Source organism: Centruroides sculpturatus, unplaced genomic scaffold (genome assembly GCF_000671375.1).
Source record: "Centruroides sculpturatus isolate CEXI.00-Female unplaced genomic scaffold, Cexi_2.0 scaffold329, whole genome shotgun sequence".
Classification (NCBI taxonomy): Eukaryota; Metazoa; Arthropoda; class Arachnida; order Scorpiones; family Buthidae; genus Centruroides; species Centruroides sculpturatus.
The window spans coordinates 408,098-425,755 of record NW_019384479.1 but is presented as its reverse complement, the minus strand read 5'-3'; the positions used below and the strand labels follow the sequence as shown (position 1 = coordinate 425,755).

Here is a 17,658-nt window from a genome sequence, read left to right as displayed (position 1 = left end):
TTGTTTTATGTCATTTATATTTTACCAAAAAGAGGATACTGATTCCTTTCTCACTATCTCCCTTACTCCCACTATGCTTAAGAAATTTGGAATTTGTGTATATCGTTCCTTATATAGCCCTATTACTTTTCCTATAAGCACAGCTCAACATTCTGGTATTATTATTCATTGTTCCACTACAGTAAACGTCTTGAAATTTAATCCGTTATTTTATCTAACTTTTGAATTAAACTTTGAATTACAAAATGAAAGTCTCTGACTTATACTTTCGGCATTTCTCCTCACTATTAAGGTTCTATTCTTAGTAATTTATTCTTCATCGCATAGCATCACTTTCTCTTGTCAATTCCTGCGTGGATGGTATCAAGATGGCTAATTCCTGCCAAATAAAATTACAAGATGACATAAACAAATTAAATGAATATTTTAAAACTTTAAATCTTTTAACAAACACTAATAAAAATAAAGTCGTGTTATTCAGTCTTGTAGGAATTTCTCCCAACATTAACTTACATCCAAATAATCAGAATTTACGACTTGTACAAAATGTTTATGATCTAGGAATAATATTAATCCTAAACTCACCTTTAACCTGTATGTTAATAATTAAAGAAAAAAATCTCTATCCACCGTAAAATGTTATGACGCAAGTTTAAAACAATTTCAGCCAGTATTTTCGGTTAAAATTGTTCAATATTTCTCAACTAATAAGTAAAGATTTTATTGGGTGGAACAGTAAACTTTAATGTATTGTTAATAGCTGTGGTTATCTGAAATAAATGTGCGATTTAATTATAACAGTTGTGAAATTTAACACATCATTGTTACTGATGTGAGGTATTGTTCTTTAATTTAGAACGTTTAGTTTAAATTAAACATTACTACGTTAAAAGTAAACGTTAAGTGGTGTTGATTTACATTTGTTTTAATGCTCATGATCATAAGACAAACGTGACAAAAAAATGAAAATTTCCTCAAAATTAAGCTTTTCGCCATTTTATTATAGTTTTAAAGTAAAATAACATTTATTTAAACATTTATNAAATATATTAGTAGTGGCTTGCCCCTGTACATCATACTTTTCCTTTAACAATAGAGTCGTGCCGTTCATCTAACATATAACACCTTTCAGGAAAATATGTTTGAATTGAAATAACATTACTTTTGGTTTATATCGGAAGTTTTTATATAGTTAATCAAGGCCTCCTGCCCCTCGGATTTCCATTTCTGGGAATTTATAGGTCTACAGTTTTTTTTTTTCAAATTACAGTGTAATTATTATAAATTGTCTTTAAGTCCGACTCTATTGGAAATACAACACCCTTTATCTCCCCACTCGTACGACCTTTAATCATCAAAATTTAATAGCATCAATCCCCCTAATACACAAACATCCTTGCAAAATTTCAGAAATTTTCGAAAAAAGTACAGGGTTTTTTTTTCTGTATGTATGGATATTAGTGTGTGGGGGCACGATTTTGTTCACCCTCGTTGAAAGCTTAATAACTCCTGTGATTTTTGTCGAAAATTTCATAAATTTTGCAGGGAGGTTTGTTTATTACGGAGATTGATGCTATTAAATTTTAGTAATTAAAGGTTAAAGGGGTGGGGAGATAAAGGGAGTCGTGTGTATCTCTAATAGGGTCGGACTTAATGACGATTTTACTAGCATTTACAATTTTTTATAAAACACATCTCTATCCACAAAATTAAGCTTTTTGCCATATACAATAGTTAAAAATATAAAAAAAAAATTTTAAATAAAATATGGCAACAGATGGAGCCACTAAAATTTTATATATTGCCGGGAAAGTTGAGCAACTTGTTGCTGGTTTATTTCTGATGTTTCGTAGTATCTGATATGATTTTACAGTTTTCAGATTTCAATATGGCTGATCACTGTCAATAGTGTCTTATTAAGACAATATTTCATTCAAAAATACCACATGGCCCGAGTACTCGATAATATAATAATAATTAAATACCTTATTAATGTTCAAAAAATTTTCTAAATAAAGAGATACGATGTTAGAAAAACGATTGAAAAATTACAAATAATATCAAATAAATTAATAAGTAAACTGTACACGTGGCATTTATTATCAGGAAACATTTCCTTTTATAATACAAAAAATACGGAAAATATCCCGAAATATCTTTAAGCTCTTTAATTATTCTCCAATTAATGAATATGATAAGATTAGTCTATGGAAGTAATTAGAGGATTAAAATTGATAGGTCAATTTCCTTCCCTAATTTTGATATGAATTCTCTGAAAGGAAATAAACTGTGTATATCATTTTATAGAGTCATAATAATTGTAAGCGACATTAAAACCTTGTATATAAGATTAAATGAACATGAATAAATTTGGATTGTTTATATTTTTCTCTATAATTTCTTTATTTGAATGTTCATTTTTTATTTTAAATCCCAATAGTTGCGGTAAGTTATTATTATTATTTTATATTATAATTTCTTACCTTATGTAAAAAATCATTTTAAACTGAATTATTAACAATAAAATTTTTAGCTTTATTCTACAATGAAATGAAAGATTTTACCGAATGTTTAAGAAACGAACTTTCTTCAAAGCCTGCAAACGTAAGTTGAATTTTAAAGCTCATTAAAATTATTCTACCCTTATCGAAATACAAATGATACTTGGTGAACAATTCCTCTCATTAGTATTATACTTTAATAGTAAGTAATACGAATTTACATGTATAATATTTTAATATATCGACGGTTTTATATTTATTGTAGAGATATAAGTAGATAAATAAGGCAAAAATTATTCCAAACTATTAAATAGTAAGTGTAGAAAAACACAAATTTTACAGGTAAGTTTGATTGATGCTATTAAATTTTGGTGGTTAAAGGTCGATGGGGGTCGTGTGTCATATCTATCATGTTAGGTTTTAAGCAAAAGTTAATTAAAAATTTGTAAATGTTACATTAACATTTTTCTGCTAATAGGCTTTTACACAATTATTGGATTGCATAGAAGAAAATCACAGAGAAGAAAGCGAAATATTTTTAATAAAATTTTATCTTTGCGAGAAAAGCGAATTAATTACTAGAGAGGTATATTAATTATATTTTATCTTTATTAATAACTGAAATATAAAATTTTATTATTAAAATCAAATCTTTATGATTTTAAGATAATGCAATGCTTAATAAGAAATGGAAATGTAAGTCATAAATATTTTAAATATCATTATGTTAAATTTTTATGATTTTTTTAAAATCAAAATTGATTTCTTTTCAGCTTGAGAAAGTTCGAAATACTTTATCAGATTATCAACTGGAGCTTTATGATTCTTCAACTGCGTGCTATCGGGCTTTAACAGGAAAGAAATGAAAATTTTGCATACATTCGATTAACTACACATTCGATTTCAATGTTATTTGAATTAAGATTAATATACATATATAGGCCTATATTTTATATAAATAAATTTAAATTGTTTACGATGTTATGATGAAATTTAAATTCTTGCTTTAAATTTAATAAAATGTTATAATAATATGTTTGTACATTAAATTTTTAATAAGAAAAAGCATGATATTTAATACATAATTTATAGTATGTAATAACTATTATGTAATATAAATAGTATTTTAAGAAATAGGAGAACTCATTTCAATTTTACTTTCTTACAAGCATCGAAAGTCTAGACATTTATGTTAAAATTCCACCATTTATCTATATTAATACAGTATAAGAATTGATCTTAACATTTCTAAAGAGTGTTATGTTATTCGTAATGTAATTGGCTATACAATTTTTATTTATATAACATTGCCTTTTCTAGTTTGTAAACAGATAATATTAGAAATTTAAATTTAATTAGTCATTCGATGTTTGCTTTGGCTTAACAGTAATTTTCCTCTAATTTCTAGTAGATCTAATGTACTGAGTTTGTTGAAGAATTACATAACTGGTAAATCGCCCACTCAAAAGTTATGCACAGTCAGCCTTAACATTGTTATCTGATATTATTCTAGAAACCATTAAGTATTTGTGGAAGATTTACACCCAGTTCTGGTTTTATACAACGAAGAGCTAAAGCTCAATAGACATGGATTGATATTATTCGTTTATGGAAATGCTACACATGGGAAATCTACCGAGGAAGAATGCCTCCCGGGAGATCTTTTATGGGAAATTGGTCCGTGTATTATTTTAATTTTGGAAATAATTTCACAATTACATTTACTGAATAAATTTTTATTTTATTTAAGATATTTTAAAAATCGAAAATTTCTTTAAAAGACTTTAAAACGAGAATTTTNCGTTAACACGTAAGGTATAAAAATTATTGTTCAAGTCTTTTGGGAGGGACGTCTGTCATGTCTACTTGATCCTTGGTCATCTTGGTCAAGTACATTTGAGCGATCATCTACCTGATCTTGAACTTCCACTTCCGGTGCTTCTTCCTCGGAACTTACGTCTTCATCGAGGACTGGCGCATCTCGCTTGTAATATGACGAAAATGTTGCACATGAACGATTTTCTGAAACTTTCTTTGTGCTGTGAGCTTTAAAACGAGAATTTTCTTCTTTAAACTTTATAATGATTTTTTTTTTTTTTTCAAAATTCTTCTCATACCACAATATTAAGAAATAATAATAATATCGATAAACATTAAATTAATATTTGTAGGAATGAATCGATTTTTATCTCAGGAAGAAAGGACCTATTTTAATATCAAATTCCTTGAATTCAGGGATGAGAAAAGCTGAGACCATTACACCAAGTAAAATTAAAAAGTTTATGAAAAAAAGAAACGTTATCCACCAAATGAAATCTATTCCTTTAATTGTTAACGGTGAACTCGGATAAACAGTTATAATTGGATTAATAGGAGCAGTTACATTTTCAATGCTTTCATTTGATGTTACTAAAGTATATCTTATGTTATAATCAATTATTTTTCTCAAATTTCTTTTAAAATTCGTATATGTATCATTAGATATTTTAGAGTTAACTATATTTTCTTTAAAATTTTTTAAAATAACTTTGTTTTGTCTCATAATAGTTTTAAATATGGATATTTCATTAGAAGAAACATTTTTATCCTTAAATGTAAATCTATTCTTCTTCGTATAGGATTTATTTGAATTTGTATTTGTTGGCTTATTTTTGTAATCTAGAAAATAAAACCATAATTATTAATATATAATACAAGTAAATAAAAATGAGTATGATCTAATAGAAGACAAATCAATATTGTAAGGCTCGCCATATTATAGTAATATAGTTGTATTTGGGAGTGTAGAAGGAATATTTTGTGAAAAAAGAAACGTGAGTTATCATATAATTTAATAGTACTTATAATATATTTTCTAATAGTATTTTGTATAAAGTTTTATGCAGTTCTGGCATGTCTGAAAATTGGAAATTAGCATCAGTTTATTAATAATACTCTGTAATGGATGTGTAATCATTACCCATCTAGTTAATGTAATAATGTTTTTAATTATATTTACATAATTGTAATTATAATAGTAATTAGTAGAATATTATTTTCTACAATCACAGCACTGAAGAAGGATCAAAATTTACAAAATACATGTGTATTAAGTCAATAAAATTGCTTTGTCATCGTTAACCATTGGATGTTGGAATTGCTGGATGAAATACTTAAACTTAATGGTTTAGAATTAGAGAATAACTACAATACGTATATATGTATTGAAAAACCCTATATATGTGTGTGTATATGTATAAATGTTTAATTTTCAAAATTATATCCTCTGTAATATATAAATATGTTGCAGGATTTTTACAAAATGCTGGATCTTTATAGAGAAAACGGAGACTTCTCTATCAGAGTAGAATTTTTATAATAAGATTGAAAAATTTCTCCCTTATCACAATTCGTTTTGTATTAACAAAATGTCATACAAATTGATAAGCCTCTTAATTAATTTAAGGTTAAGTAATTTAAACAATGCACGCTTATCCTAAAGATTATACAACATGAAAATAGGTAAATACAACAGCATTTTTAGAAAATGCACGATAAATCATTGGAAATGAGACGTTTTGTAAATAGAATGTCAAATGTTAGTAAAACAAATATACAATATAACGAATAAAAAACTTACTTAGTTTCTTAATAGTAGAAAATATTACTTAAATTTAAATAATATAATGATACAAAATTTACATACGTTAATCATAAGAATGTAAAATTTTAAAATAAAAATTAAAATAACGATATACGCTATAGAATTTTTACAAATCTGTAAGCTATATTATTAAACTATTTCGGCAAGAAAATACTGTACAGTAGACCCCCTATAACACGGTAGCTACGTTCCGCGTTATATGAATTCCGTGTTGTACGAGTCACTTAAATACATTAACCAATCACAGCCCGGCACGTGTGCAGTTTAGTGGCTACGGCTGTTTGAAAGGTTTTCTTTCATAAAATTAATCGATTCTAGACTAATTTGACTCAACATTTCCAAATTACGTATACTTTTTGGGAATAATCCATATAAACTATTCTATAAACAAAAAATTGCAGGATTACTTACCGAGTGCGCACAGTTTTCAATTTTTCTGCCGTGTTATACGAATCCGTGTTATATGAACCCGTGTTATAGGGGAGTCTACTGTACTTCATTTATAAAAATAGGGTTTTTATACTTACGATTTGTGTAATTTTTCCAAAATCTACAATTTGAAATTTCTGCAATTAATTTTTTGCAATTTTTTTCTTTTCGTATGATACTGTTAATTTCTCTTTTAAGATGAATAATACGAGAAATATAATTATCTGATTTATTTTCTGACATATTCCCAGTAAAATTAAAATTAATTAAATATTTTAATCTTTTAAATGTATCTCTGCATCTTAAATCCTGAAAAAATATTAGTAAAAGAGAGTAATTTTATAAAATTATATCTTTTTTTTATAAGAATTATATTATTGTCAATAGATGGTGCTATGTGTAAGGTAACAAATCTAATATAGATAGAGAAATTAATTAATTTACAGAAATCCAATAGATATTTTAGGATGGAATTTACGACATTATCTAAGTTAGGTGTATATAAACGTAACTGCCGAGTTTCGTAGTAACTGGTCGAATGGCCTAGGAGTGTATAGCGAGCAAACAAACAAACATTCTCATTTATATATATATAGATGAAGTAAACTTTCTTTCTTACCTTATTTAGTTCTTTCATTTTTAAAGAAAGTGTCTTATTTAAACAAATTTCAAATTTATTATTCGAGTGAATTTCCATAATCATAAGAAAAAAATAAAGAAAAAGTAAATTATAAATAAAATAACGCATCTATAAAGAGAAACATTAATTTTAAATATATTATTTATGGATATATTTATAATTTTATTAAACTTTTATTTACCTTAATAAAACTTATTTTATTCTATAATTAACTATGGCTTATTGATTGGATATTGTTTAAAATAATAAATAAGAAACAAATTATTTAATTGTTGTGTTGTAATGGTAAAATTTAAAATGAAAAATGTTTTAAAATAAAATTTTTAGGATGCAAATATTTACAGTTTAATAAAATTGCCTAATACAATATTTATCTAGAATCATATTGTGTAATATTCAAATTAAGGCAATAATTAAATTTATTTTCTGTGAAATTATTAACAAATCATTGACAATGTAAGGGATTGGATTTGAATGAAGGCATAATAAGGCAACGTAATACATGAGAGATCTGCCGAGAGGGATGCTTTCCGAAAGCATTTTCTATGAGAAACTGGATGCTATTTACTGTAGGTGTTAGACATGTGAAGAAAACTCGGAAAACCATTTAATAAGGTCATTGCTGAGGCGGGAATTCAGCGGTTTTATCCACTCAACCATTGGTGAACGACAATGTAAGGGATGACGACAAGGGTCTTCTTGTCATAATCCCTTACATTGTCAATGTTTCTGGGTAACGTTGGTAAAACAACTGTTTTACCAACGTTTTGCTGATTGTGAATATAGCAAATAATGTAAGAGGATAATGAATCGTTGAATGGTGTATTACAGGCCTCAGTAGCGCAGCAGGTAGCGCGTCAGTCTCATAATCTGAAGGTCGTGAGTTCGAACCTCACCTGGGGCACGAATTTTTATTATATTTTCTATACAATTTCGGCTTAGAGAATTTTGATTTGGAAACTTTTGCGGATGTCAGCGATTGCTTTTCCGATAATATCATTCTTGTTGCCTTTCAGTTGTAATTATGAACACCAGGCGAATGATCGGTTGATTTCAAATAAAGGTAATTAATTTACAATACTTGATTGTTCACGTGCCTTAAGCGAAGATTACGATTTTTCAGATAAACATAGAGTTCGTATGGTTGTTGCGGATGCAAAATAGTAAAAGGCAAGCGAGAAAATATCAATAATACGTTGGAACTAAAAACGATGCAGTCTGAGCAGCATATCGATATCGGAAATATCCCACTTCGTTCCGAATAATCGAATGTAATGTATACACGTTTGCAGAGTTGTGTAAACATTTGCAGATTTCAATAACTGCACTTGTTATTTTCAGTAAAATGAAATGCCACACTATTGGGTAAACCAGTGTTTTTCAACTTTTTTTTTTATCTCACGGCACACTTGAATCTATAATTAAATTTCCGCGGAAAAATTACGTTACAAACAAGTTGTGTTTGTAAATATTGTATCACCATATTACTTGCCACTTAGCCTGATTCATTTTCTTTATATCTTTTGTAAATTAAATAAAACAGTATTGTAGTTCTTTAAAATAACAGCAGGCTACAAAAATAGTTAAATTAATAATTTTCATTTATATAAGAGAAGCAATTAAGACGATGTCGTAAGCCTTAGTAGCGCAGTAGGTAGCGCGTCAGTCTCATAATCTGAAGGTCGTGAGTTCAATCCTCACCTGGGGCATATTTTTATTTTTTCATTTGTATACCGTTCGAGCCAGTAGAGTTTTAGTATCATTCGAAACTTTTTCAAACACCACCAATATATCCTGGGTAATCTCGATGTTGTTGGTTTTCGGTTTTTAACATGGAAGAGGAAACGATTGACCTGTTGCTTTCGGTAGATTCGAATTGATGTATAATAGTTTAAGGTGACGTGCTTTTCAGAAATTTCGTAAAATCAAATTGCAATCGTAATTTGTGTATTGTTGCCGTACTCGGTCATCCGGAGTTGTATACTCATTCCACCTAATACAGACAATGACCACAACTTCACTTATATCGAGATTTGGAATGCCATCTGTTCGCTCACCGATAACAAAGCCCCAGGTCTTGACGATATAACCACTAGGATGATAAAGCACGCATTATTTGGCAGGAAAATCTCGTCACCTTACTGTGGCGAGATTATAGCTACTTGGATGTCGACAAAATGATTAGAGTAGATAAGATTCCCCCAGTTTGACCTTGATCGATGATATCAAAAAATTCAGCATCGACAGAAATACCCTCCCGACTTACGATTACCACCCCTCCCATCAGCTTCCCACTGACGTTTACTTCGAAGATCCAGGTGATCCCATGTTTAGGATTTACACTGACGGTTCCAAGATGGGTGATGATGTGGGTGCCGCTTTTGCAGTTTACTCCGACTCAGGCCGTGAGCTTCACAATGCTTGCTTCCGTCTAGATACACACTGCTGAATCGCACAGACGGAAACTTTAGCTATTTATATGAGCTTAATTCACATTAGGCGTAGGAAGGACAAAAGACACTACTTACACTATCGCATTTATTCTGACAGTAGGGTAGCTTTACACAGGATTGCCAAGTCTGATAGCCGCTTAAAACCCATCTCTCTCATACACCACATTCTCACGCTCAGACAACATTTGAATAATATCCAATGGGTCCCGGGTCATGCGGGGGTTCTTGGCAACGAGACCGCTGACCATCTTGCCAAACAAGCTGCAAAGTCTTCAGTCACTAGTACTTTCAGTTACATTCCTACCTCGTACATCAACAATCACGTCAAGAAGCAAATCTTCATTCTAAGGCAAGACAGCTGAGACCATGAAACTACTGGTAGGCTCACCTACCCTTTTATCTCCAAGGTTGACACTAATGCGATTCTTCGCCACTTTTACCCTAGTTACACCCTCACTCAGCTACTTACAGGACACGGCAACTTTAAGCAATATTTGCATAGATTTAACCTTGGAGACAATCCACAATGCGATTATGGTGTTCAGGAGGACCAAATACCACTTCACTTAGTTTTTCGCTGCAATAGGTAGGCCTACAATCACATTTGGGATAGTTTAATGAGAGTTGCTATTCTTGAAAGGTACAACTGGCCTTGCAACCCGCACCACCTCATTCACACGTATTAAGGTACAAATCGAATTCGAGTATGTTCCGACAGTCGTAGACTATTATAATTAATTTAAACAAAGATTCCCGAATATCAAATCAAACTAAACACTTCAGTGTTAATCCGTCTCTCCTCCGTTCGATTTATTTCATTAACTATAATTGTTAATGGATACGCTGATTCCATAAAATTAAAAAATAATAATTCTTAATTTCCACTTGAGGTCATGGATTAAACTGTCATGATTAATACGGATGGATTAATATCGTTCGTTTTGAATGTTAGCGTGTCAGAAGACAATGAAACACACTTTACATAAAATTTACCAATTGTTGCAGTTAGGTTAACAAATCTCTGAGAGGGACAAGTCAGCCCACCCCGATCTAAGTGCCTGATCAAACGTAAAGGGGGCTTATCTTGAAAAGTAACATGCCAGCATCCTTAGGTTGCATTCTGCAGTAAGGAAATATTAATCTAAAAATGTTTACTTACAAAATTTTGAAAAATATTTTCTTTTTTTTTCTATCAAACATTGAAATTACAAACACGAACAATTATTTAATAAAAAAACACTTTGAACAGCAATCTGACCAATGCTTCACTCAGACTCATACCATTTTCACAGCTATCATATCATTGTTAATGAAGAAACAGGTCGAGCTTTGTAGTGTAGAAGCCTTAATTAAAATGGCTTCTAATTTTTGAAAAATTATGTAATTTTTTTTAATAGCACGTCTTGAACAATATAAAAATCATCACATATATATATAATTGTAATTTTTACCAATTATATGTTAGGTAGCATTAGGATTTTCCGTTTTCCCCAAGAAAGGAGTTCAAGAAAGTTATCTGCATTCAAAGAAAACAGAATTTCTTGTTTTTTTTCTAATGCAGTAGAAAACTTTTTCTTTGACAAGAATTATTTTTTACTTTGATCAGTTTGTTAATTTGTCCACTCGTTTCAATAATTAGCTCCATTTAGTTCAGGTTAACATCAATGTGAATTTTTTCTTAGAACTGGCATCTCTCCAAATCATTTGGCAATATCTTAAGGTTGATTCACATTACACGGCTATCCGGTGGCAGGCTATCGACCGTCACTGGACCAACAAAACATTGCATTGGGATTTCTTTAATGAAAGTATTCACACCAATCGTCACCAACATCTGTAGGCCACTGTGTTTGGTGGGAATAGTGTATGTCGGTTCCTTGTCACATGAGGCTAGTGTGAACAGTATAAGGTTTCGATATGACGAGAGCGAGCGTTATTGATGAAGAAACGAACATAACACAACTAATAAATAGGGGATTTAATATTTTAAGCTTACCGGCTAGAACAGACAGCGATATGGACGTTCAAACATGGCGATCTGCGGCGACAACGGCGCCGTCATTAAACAAAACAAAATGAGACCTTACATTCGGCTCCGCTCAATGAGAAATTTAAGGACAAAGTACAAATTTAAAATTGAAGCGTTAACACGTAAGGTATAAAAATTATTGTTCAAGTCTTTTGGGAGGGACGTCTGTCATGTCTACTTGATCCTTGGTCATCTTGGTCAAGTACATTTGAGCGATCATCTACCTGATCTTGAACTTCCACTTCCGGTGCTTCTTCCTCGGAACTTACGTCTTCATCGAGGACTGGCGCATCTCGCTTGTAATATGGACGAAAATGTTGCACATGAACGATTTTCTGAAACTTTCTTTGTGCTGTGAGCGATGTGATCTCGTAGCACACGGCCCCGATTTGACGAACAATCTTAAATGGTCCTTTGAACATTGGCGAGAATTTATGATCGTGTTGTTTCGGTCAGTCGTATAAGATGATATCTCCAGGTTTAAACGAATGGGGTTGGCGATGGAGATCAAATCTCCTTTTGTTATCCAAGTGTGTGTCGTACACATTGTTGGCGGCTTCGGCCCTAGCTAACGTTAAAAGGTGTAACTGATCTTCACGAGGAGTATCGTCAATAAAACTTGCAATGTGATAGTAGTAATAATCTACTTCGTTGAATTTATACCTTCTATAAATTGATATATTTTGTTTAATACATTTCAACAAACTAAACTCTTGAGTTTGGGTTAGATTTTAGATACGTATACTGTCATGGCGCCCGTTTGTTCGTACATAAGACTGATTCCTCCCGGAGGGGATCCGCCGGCAGGCCGCCGTGTACCAAACGTTACTAGTTATTGATTCACGGTAGTTATTGATTCATGATTGTTCTTGAACACACGTATCAATAACTAGTATCTAGAAGTGCCGCCATGACAGTATACGTATCTAAAATTTGACCAAATGTTCTTTTCATTGTCGGCTGCGCCATATAAGATTTCGATATGACGAGAGCGAACATTATTAATGAAGAAACGAACATAACACAACTAATAAATAAGTGATTTAATATTTTAAGCTTACCGGCTAGAATAGACAGCGATATGGACATTCAAACATGGCGATCTGCGGCGACAACGATGCCGCCACTAAACAAAACAAAATGAGACCTTAAAACAGTCAGTAGCCGGTTGTTAAATACTATTGCTTTTGGTGTTAATCAATTTTTGTATTTTTAAATGTGAGCACGAAGTGGAAATTTTTCCTTAACCGTTCGGTCAGGCCCAAAATTGGGGCAGCCGGATGGTGAGGGACAGAACACACTATTCATGAAAAATTTCTAGGAATTTGATTGCCCAAATCCGATTCCGTCTTAACTGGCTCATCAGGTTGTAACTAACTGTAAGTTAATAATTGGCGATAACAAAATGTATTGTGACAAATATAAAAAGGATATTGTGGCCATTGGCCAGCTTTATAGTGTGAATCGACCTTTAAACGTAACGTCGACTACTTAAATTCTTTAAGTATAAAAATCACATTAAGGATATTATATATATAATTTTTGTCTCATTTATGCAATATTATTTTGATTCAAACACTTACTTAATAAATATTTTTTTTGTAAAGTTGGAAATTCAGTTATATTACCGGTATATTATCAACCTCCGCATCTTACCATTCACATCATAAGAGGAGGAAAAATGTACATTTTAGAATTTTATTAAAAAATATACGAATAAAACTAATAGGTACGTAAATTACTTTTTAAAAATTTTAATCATATGCTATCTTTAATGATCATATCTGTTTGGGCTTCAGTTTGAAAAAATTGTAATCTATAAATTCCCACTGTCGTGTTCGTCTGTCCGTCTTTCCTTAATCTCGAGAATGAAGTTAGATATATGAAAGTTGAGACCAAATATGGAAAGGGCACGAGCAGAAGGCCCAGATTAACTATATACCAACATCCAAAGAAAACCGAATGCCATCTTATTTTAATTCAAAAATTTCCCCTGAATGGCGTTAGATAGATGACCGGCACTACTGTATTGCTAACAGGAAAAGTATGATGCACAGGGGCAAAATACTAATAATTTAAGGTGGAGAACATATATTTGAAATTAAATAAATTAAAAATTGCTGCCCGGCATTGTGACGATGTCACAATAAAATAATTGCACGTTTCTTCATACAATTTGACATAAATAACAGTAATGATTATTTAAATTTTAATTTTAAAAATTAAATAAATTAATCTGCAACACGTTACTTTATATGTTTTATTTACAGAATTGCTTAGCATATAGTATTGCACAGGAGTTTAAAATTCATCGATTATGTATACTGTTTTTTATGATTATACTTTTTTATTCACTTCATTTATTAGAATTCTTTATCTTCTTATCTTAGAAATAGACAGATTAGAAATTTTTTTTCTAAGCATAAAATATCCAATCTTTTCTATTATCCGTATTCTTTTTTATAGAGATAATTGTATCTCATGCTGTGACCATATTGTTTATAGCTAATATAATGGTATACTAATTTCTGACGAAATTATTTATATCTTCTCTTAAAAATGTTACTTTTCTTATTATTTTCAATAGTTTGATTCTTTAAATAAATGAATAATTAAAATTAAGAAATAAAATTTATTAGAGAAATGAATTTAAACAATTTTTATACCAACGAAGAATTTTGATAATTACATTATAAATTTGTACGAAAAAAATAATTTAAATAATTTTTTCCCTATTATCATATTATTTTCAGTTTCTAAAAGTTTTAATTATTGATTTATTAATCTTACAATCGTTAGTTTGATTCACACATTCCGAAATTACACCGTATCGCAACCATCTTGATGTTTCTCTTCGCAGGAATAATCGATGTGACATTGTTTCTGACATAGATCATCATTATTGAAAAAATTTCCTGCAAAATCAGACTCGCATTTCTCTTCTTTAATATCTTCCTGACATTTTTGTTTCTTATCCAAACGTTTCAACCGATTTTCGTTTATTTGTCTTTCCCTTTCATTCAATTCCTCGTTTCTTTTTTTCTCTTCAATGGCACACAATGATTCCATTTCTTCTCGAACTTGCTTTGCTTTTTCTTCCCATTCCAGCTTCTTTTTTCTTTCTTCCTCGCAACAAATACGCTCTTGTATTTTTATATGTTTCTGAATTTCTTCGTGGCATCTTTTATCTTCGCGATCTTGTCGATACATAAGCACTTTCTTATCTGCTTGTTTCTCCAGATCGCACATCACGCAGCAAGGATTTCCACGAAGTTTATTCACGCAATTCTTATTTGGTGGTATTTTATCCGAAGGATCGGGTTTAATAGATGGATAAAATTTGTAACAACAATCTTCTTCAATTGGTGGACATTGTATTTTTGGAGGATCTTCACACGTTGCTTCTTGGCATTTGTTTTTAGAATGCTCTACGCAAGAATCATCTTGGTTTTTGCTTGCAAAGCATCCTTCTTTGATCTTGTCAGATTCTTTTTCGGAATTTGAGTTATTTCCACGAATCATATTAGTAACTGAAATTTTATTGTTGCGCTATTAATTTTGTTAGAAATTAATTATTGGAATTTAAAACGCAATAATGAAATTCGTGTATTGTAATAAATATAAAATTCTTATTTCATAAGCAAAATAAAATAATATGAAAAAGTCTCTTGAAATATATAGGCTAATACGTATAAATTACAATTCAGTAAAGTTTGAAATATATTTTTTATTTTGTATTCTGTGGATTCAAGCATACTAACATCTAGTAAGACAAGGATGCTATTAAACATACAAAACACTTAGAAATTCGATTGGTTATTATATTACATCTACAATATTTACAAATGTTTTCTACATAAAGCATCATGAGTGACTTTCGGAGCATAGGATTCGAACGTATCTAATTATTCATGAAAGAGGGGATTGGTATGATTCTTTGGCTTTTCTGGACTGATTGTCCGAACCGCTTACGATGTCCAATAGGATGATAAGAAAGAAAAACTCTTTTTTTAAATATTAATATTACACAATATTTAATTTTTCAACAAAGGATATCATAAATTTGGATTAACAATATATTTACAAACGTCAGATACTCAGACGATCGTATAGAAGTTGATTTTGTCATGTGAAAATGTCATTCAAAGGATATAACATGTAATTTTAAGTGTCGTTATATAACAATTCGTGAAAAAATAATTAAGTTCGGCTGTATATAACAGGACATCTAGTGAAGAAGCATTTTCTGGAATTCACATGGCTATTATTAAATTAAACAATATTTTTCCAAATTAAAAATTCGAAAAGATTTAACAATCTATCTTTTCTTTGTTTATGAATAATGCTTGGCGCCCCCAAATCCTGGCACCCCTAGGAGATAGCTTAGGTTCGCCTAATGATAATATTGGACCTTTTTCCGTCCCTCATCATCTGGCCGTTCCCATTGTGTGCTTGGCCGAACTTACGATAGACATAACTGTTCATAAAGCGCCGTTTCCTCCCTGGTGGCGACTTTTGAACTAATTATTTTTGCATGTTATGAGATCCTATGATCTCCTTTATAATATTTCCAGGCAGGTCTGTCCTGAATATATCAGGCCCCTTTCCTAACCATCCGATCGCACCCATTATGAGTCTAGCGGCTAGACCCTAGCCGAATTCACGATGGATATGGAAAAAGGCCCTCTTGACTCATACATGCAGAAAGAGTTAAAAGAAAATGGATATTAATATATATAAGAGAGTTCATAGTAATATTAGAAAAATGAGGCAATTAAAAATTAAAATAAAGCTATAAAAAATAGAAATAAAAAAAAATTACAGCGAGAATTTTCAACAAAAGAACAATAGGAAAAATGAAAGAATATTTGGAAATCAATTTGGATATAGGAAACGAAAGATACAATAAACGAAATAAAGAACAAATATGCAGAAAGAAAAAAAATGAAAATGTTGATAGAAAAAATATGAAGATAAAATAAAAAAATATTCTGAATGCTATGGAAAAATAGAACAAAAGAAACAAAAATCAATTAAAAAGAAAAACAATTCTAGATAGGATATAAGTGAAGAAATACTGATGAAAATAAAGTATTAAAAGCCGTAATAGAAGGAATAAGAACAAGAGAAAGAAAGCAATCTAAAATCGATTACCTATTAAGCAGAGCAATAAATGAGAAGAAGAACAATCTGAAAGAAAAGATTGTGAATATATTGCCTTGCCCTTTATTGACAAAATAGTAATAGTGACATATTGACAATTGATTGATACTTGGTAATGATTAAACTAAATAAATTAAATTACAAATAATTGAAACGATACTAATTTTCAATACTGATTATTCATTAATACCTGTTCTACTAATCTACTACTGTACTTACTTTACTAATTACTCATTCATTAGTCTGTATTTATTTTGTTATACTATATTTTTTCTATATCATATATGCATTTTTTCCAATACAATCTAAATGATTAATGTATGTAAAAATAAACTGATCATTTGTATTCTATAGGAATATATTATTATATTTCTTTATGTCTCTTTTTATTTCTTTGTTTCTAAAATAACTATATATTTTATCTATACAATAACAATATCAATGATACTTTATAGCCAAGATAAAATATTTTAGGTATATACATAAAAAAAGAGGACATCATATTATATTTATTCAAAATATTGTTTTTTTCTTCATTTAATTTAATTTATAAAAAAATTGTATTTCCTTTTGTTATTATTATTTTGCTTTCTGGAATAAACATTATCTTATTAATTGCATATTAATGCCTAAATACATCTATCAAAAATCTGCCATTGAAGTAATTTTATAAATGATGTTAATGTATTTAAGATTAAATATTCAAGATTAAATCTGGTTAAATTTTCGCCTGAGAAATACAAATTTTATGCACAATTTTTGGATCTTATTATTACATTACATTATTCTAGTAAATGCTT

At 30.1% G+C, this 17,658-nt stretch overlaps 2 protein-coding genes and 2 non-coding genes across 5 annotated transcripts; 3 read left to right on the top strand and 1 right to left on the bottom strand.

Annotated features, from left to right (window-relative positions):
- Positions 1 to 245: 245 nt before the first annotated feature.
- Positions 246 to 7,216, bottom strand: LOC111621394. 2 transcript variants are annotated; one of them, XM_023363501.1, is made up of 3 exons: positions 7,193 to 7,216; positions 6,672 to 6,882; positions 246 to 379 (listed from the first exon to the last, which is right to left on the bottom strand). In XM_023363501.1, the coding sequence occupies exons 1-3, from the start codon at positions 7,208 to 7,210 to the stop codon at positions 330 to 332; spliced, it is 279 nt and encodes a 92-aa protein (XP_023219269.1). In that variant the 5' UTR covers positions 7,211 to 7,216; the 3' UTR covers positions 246 to 329. The 2 variants fall into 2 exon arrangements, with proteins under 2 accessions (XP_023219269.1, XP_023219268.1); XM_023363500.1 differs by lacking the exon at positions 246 to 379 and adding an exon at positions 4,607 to 5,159.
- On the top strand, positions 2,305 to 3,500 carry LOC111621396. The gene is made up of 5 exons (XM_023363502.1): positions 2,305 to 2,445; positions 2,534 to 2,604; positions 2,980 to 3,087; positions 3,168 to 3,197; positions 3,275 to 3,500. The coding sequence occupies exons 1-5, from the start codon at positions 2,355 to 2,357 to the stop codon at positions 3,365 to 3,367; spliced, it is 393 nt and encodes a 130-aa protein (XP_023219270.1). The 5' UTR covers positions 2,305 to 2,354; the 3' UTR covers positions 3,368 to 3,500.
- Positions 7,217 to 8,044: 828 nt separating the features above from the next.
- On the top strand, positions 8,045 to 8,117 carry Trnam-cau. The gene has a single exon. It is a non-coding gene; the product is annotated as a tRNA-Met (tRNA).
- A 732-nt stretch (positions 8,118 to 8,849) lies between these two features.
- Positions 8,850 to 8,922, top strand: Trnam-cau. The gene has a single exon. It is a non-coding gene; the product is annotated as a tRNA-Met (tRNA).
- The last annotated feature ends 8,736 nt before the right edge of the window (positions 8,923 to 17,658 follow it).

Coding starts and splice junctions, on each gene's coding strand:
- LOC111621396 (XM_023363502.1), top strand. CDS start 2,355: ATGAACATGAATAAATTTGGATTGTTTATATTTTTCTCTATAATTTCT. Junction 3,088..3,167: donor GCGAATTAATTACTAGAGAG/GTATATTAATTA, acceptor TATGATTTTAAG/ATAATGCAATGCTTAATAAG. Junction 3,198..3,274: donor GCTTAATAAGAAATGGAAAT/GTAAGTCATAAA, acceptor ATTTCTTTTCAG/CTTGAGAAAGTTCGAAATAC.
- LOC111621394 (XM_023363500.1), bottom strand. Junction 5,160..6,671: donor TTGGAAAAATTACACAAATC/GTAAGTATAAAA, acceptor TTTATTTTCTAG/ATTACAAAAATAAGCCAACA.